The following is a 4,049-nucleotide window of genomic DNA, read 5'->3' as shown; positions in this document are numbered from 1 at the left end:
CTTCTTTCCTATTCACGATTAAAAATGTGATAAATCAGGTTTTTGGCTCTGAATAACAATGGCTTGATTTAGATTTCCTAGTAAATCTATTCAAAAGTGAAACAAAGGCTGCCTTTGGAGGATACCTTACACTTCACCTGGACCAGGCACGTAAGGGCAATTCAGATAAAAATCTTGTTAGGAACTCAACAAGAAATAGAGGATTTTCTCTTTTCCCTGGTTCAGGCTTTATTTAAACTCTTTGTTCAAAAAAAATGAACAGAGTGATAGTCGGATTCTAATTTACAGATATAGTTTAGACGTCTAATATTAAATTAGAAGATCACACAAGAAAACCATTTACACATAAAGGTTAAAACCAATACTTAAACTTTTTAAAACTTTATATTACATAAAGTCAAAATGAAACTAAATACATGTTAGCCAACTTCATTCACAAACATTAGTCAAAAATATATACATTTAAAAAGAAACAAAAAGCTATAGTTGAGGTTCTTTTCTCTAAAATGTGTTTTATCATAATTTGCAAATGAATTGCAGGTAATCTAAAAAATAAGCTAATTAGGGAAGGAACTCCAAAACACATTTAAGCGGTTCAAGTTGGTGAAGAAATGCTAGCTGAAAATCAGAGACATCTGTCAAACAATTCTGTTTTTCTTTCCAGTTTTGCTAAATAATAAATATATCATTGCCACTCAGACGAAAAAAGTCTGATTTAATCTTAGATAAAATTGCGATTCTGAAATAGTCCCGCAATTTTTAAAAGTTAACTTTGACATTTGCTCAAAATGCTTTAGAGTCTAAAACCGACTCAAATTTAGGGCAACGCAAATAACACATTTTCAGACTCCATGTTTTCACGGACATATACACATTTACAATCTTAAGGTGAACTCAGCCATAAGGGGAAAATAGGAACAGTGCCTTTTATCTTTCTGTAAACTGTGTCAGAAATCCGAGCAAGTGGACTCAGGGAGACTTATCAGCTGTTGTTGTTGTTGTTTTAAGGTATAAAATCGAATTGACAACTTTTCATCTCGCACAGATTTCTTGTTTGCATTCCTTGCTCTTAAGAGCTCTCGCTCTCATTTGCATATGACGTGATAAACAAAAGAAAGCGTGATCATCTCACATACAAAAGGCCAGATTGGAGCCGGTCACTGGTCAAGAATGGATCCGGTCTGTGAGTTCTGCTTGAGAGAACAGAGATTTGCAAAGTCAAAAAGTACAAATAGGGAGCAAGGCCGCTCAGAGCCGTATCGCTCTGAGAAACTAATGACACAGATCAGCTTTTCCCGTGTGCCAGCCATTTCAGACCTAACACTTGAACAGAGTGCATGCGACACAGACCAGGAGGGGGATAGCCCCCCCACAAAAAAAAACAAAAACAAAAACAAAAAAAAAACAAGATAATGAGAAACAAAAACAAAACCGACAATTAACTTCCAACAAACAAAACTGGAAAGCCCAACATGTCAAAAAAAAAGTTACTCCTCCACCTCCTTGGGCCCAAACGCAACAGGTTCCGAAGTGCAAAGCAAACATCAACTGCTGTCGGATACAACCGCCCTCCTTAAAGTGGGCTGCCGAAGTGCGGGTCTGAAATGATCCTGTGAATCCACACGCACACTCGCCCGAGCACGCGCGCGCTCTGCCACTCGCGCCCCGACTGGCATCTCCGCCTCTGCCTGCACCTATACATCTTATGTACATACAACCCGGGGCCCCCGTCGCGGGAGGGCGCACGGGGAGGCCGCGGAGCTCGTACCTATACATATGTACACGTGCGCACACCGGTCCTCGCGAGGCGGCCCCGCGGGGTCATAGCGCGGCGGCGTAGGCCGCGGGGTAGGGGTCCAGCTGAGGCTTGCCCATGCCCGGCAGCAGGATGTAGGCGAGCGGCGGCTGCAGCCCGGGGCTGGGCCACGCGCTGCAGTTGCACGGGATCATGTAGCCCGGGTTACCCGGGCTGGGGTGCGAGTGCGTGTGCCCCCCGGCGGCCGCCGCCGCCGCTGCAGCCGCCGCCGCCGCGCCGTGGAAGGCGCCGGCGCCCGCGGTCGGGTAGCCCAGCGACGACGCGTACGGGAGGCCGGACGACGACGACGAGATCTCTGCCATCTTGGAGCCCAAGTCGAGCAGCGAGTAGGGGCTGCCGGCGGCCGCGGCGGCGGCGGCCGCGGCGGCGGCGGCGGCCGACTGCGGGAAGAAGACGCGCGCGGCGGCGGCGGCGGCCGCGGCGGCCGCCTTCTCGGGGTTGGCGAGCAGCGATTCGGGCACCAGGCCGCCGCCCGCGCCCGCGTGCAGCCCGGCGCCCGCCTTGAGCGCCGGGTGCTCGGCGTCGGCCACGCCGCCCAGGCCGTAGGGCACCGGGAAGGCGAACTTGTCCTTCTTGAGCAGCGTCTTGGGCTTGCGCCGCGGCCGGTACTTGTAGTCGGGGTGCTCCTTCATGTGCATGGCGCGCAGGCGCTTCGCCTCGTCGATGAACGGCCGCTTCTCCGACTCGGTGAGCAGCTTCCACTCGGCGCCCAGGCGCTTGCTGATCTCCGAGTTGTGCATCTTGGGGTTTTCCTGGGCCATCTTGCGCCGCTGAGCCCGCGACCACACCATGAAGGCGTTCATGGGCCGCTTGACGTGGTCCACCGGCTTGGACATGCTCTCGCCGTGCCGCGGCTGCAGCCCGCCGCCGCCGCCGCCGCCGCCGCCCGGGCCGTCGCCCTCCGCCCGGAGGAAATCAATGTTGGCTGTCCGCGGGGACCCGTTCGGCCGGCCCGCGCTCGCCGCGCCCAGCTTCGCGCCCCGGCGTCGCTCCCGCCCGGGGAGAGGGGGCTGGGGGCTGAGCCCAGGGCCGCGCCGCGCCCCGGGCCTCCCTGGTCTCTCCCGCCGGGCGCCCGGGAAGATCCTCTCGGGGGCACAGGAACTTCTCGGCGCTGCCCCCACCCCACGGTGGCAGTGGGCCCTTTGCTTTCTTTTTGTCCTTCCTCTCCGGCTGCGTCGGCTCGCGAACTCCCCGCAGGTAGTCGCGGCCCCGCAGAACTCTCCTCGTCCTCGGTCTTTTCTCTCTCAAACGCCGCGCAGCTCGGAAAGTTGCGTCGCGAGGACCCCACCAAGTTGAGCCGAGGAGCCCGCCGCCGCGTGCTGCCAAGTGCCAAAGGGGGCCCTCGGCGGCTGGAGTGTTTGGGTTCTCCTCGGTGACTTTCTCATTTGACAGTAGCAGATGGGGGTGGGGAAGGAGGGGAGGTGGCCCCGGAGGAGGAAGAGGAGGGGGAGGCGGAGGAGGGTCCGGGCGCAGCGAGGGAACGCAGAGCTCAGCAACGGTTATAAATACAAATACAGCAGCGCCGGCCGGTCTTCCTGACTCGCGGCAGGGCTCGCCGGCGGGAATCCCCCCCACCCCGATCGGCTGGGGGCTCGGGGCGGGGAAGACGTCTGCCGCCCCAGCACCTGCCTCGCGGGTCTTCCTCTCCCGCTGCCGGTCCGGGAAGGAGGCTGGAGGCTTGAGCAAGCCTGGGGTCGCTGGGCCTCAGGGGAAATCCTTCCGGCTCGCCGAGGCGCCGCGTCCCGTAGTCCCCCGGGCCATGCCGGCTCCGCTCGCTCTGAGCTCCTCCAGGGGCACCGGCCGACTCGGGCTCCCGGAGAGCGCCGGGCGTGGAGGGCGGCGCTGCCGCGGTGCGGCGCGGCGCGGCGGGCCGGCTCCGGGCCGCGTCCCCTCCTGGCTCCTCCCGGCCGCCGCCCGGCACTTGCAACTAACTTCAACCAAGTTTCCTGCGCCGGCGCGCTCGCCCGGCTGCGTGCGCCCGCGTGTGCGCCGCGCCCGGGGCCCCGCTCTCCCGGCTTCTCCCGCCCGAGCCGAGCGGGCGCCGGGCGGAGGTGCTGGAGGAGGGGATTTAAGCAAAACGCGCCATCACCTCTATTCGCAGGTCCGCGCTGGGGCTGCTCCCGCTTCCCCCACTCCCGTAGCACAGGGGGCCCCTTCCTGGCCCAGGCCGCCACTCCGCCGCTCCCGAGGCGGCAGGAGCCCCGTGCACGGGCTCAGGTGAGTGTGGCTACCT

The 4,049-nt window shown here is 58.5% G+C and overlaps 1 protein-coding gene across 1 annotated transcript in view; it reads right to left on the bottom strand.

Annotated features, from left to right (window-relative positions):
* Window positions 1-2,683, bottom strand: part of SOX21 (SRY-box transcription factor 21) — a 7,506-nt gene extending 4,823 nt beyond the window's left edge. Inside the window, exon 1 of the mRNA XM_045070888.1 lies at window positions 1-2,683. This exon is cut by the window's left edge and continues 4,823 nt beyond it. Within this exon, the coding sequence (XP_044926823.1) occupies window positions 1,822-2,652 (831 nt within the window). The 5' untranslated portion in view covers window positions 2,653-2,683 and the 3' untranslated portion in view covers window positions 1-1,821.
* Window positions 2,684-4,049: the final 1,366 nt, after the last annotated feature.

This window comes from Mustela putorius, unplaced genomic scaffold, assembly GCF_011764305.1.
Source record: "Mustela putorius furo isolate JIRA1106 unplaced genomic scaffold, ASM1176430v1.1 tig00003974_pilon_pilon_pilon, whole genome shotgun sequence".
In the NCBI taxonomy this organism is placed as follows: Eukaryota; Metazoa; Chordata; class Mammalia; order Carnivora; family Mustelidae; genus Mustela; species Mustela putorius.
Note: the sequence above shows the minus strand (reverse complement) of the source record. Positions and strands in the feature narration are given on the sequence as shown.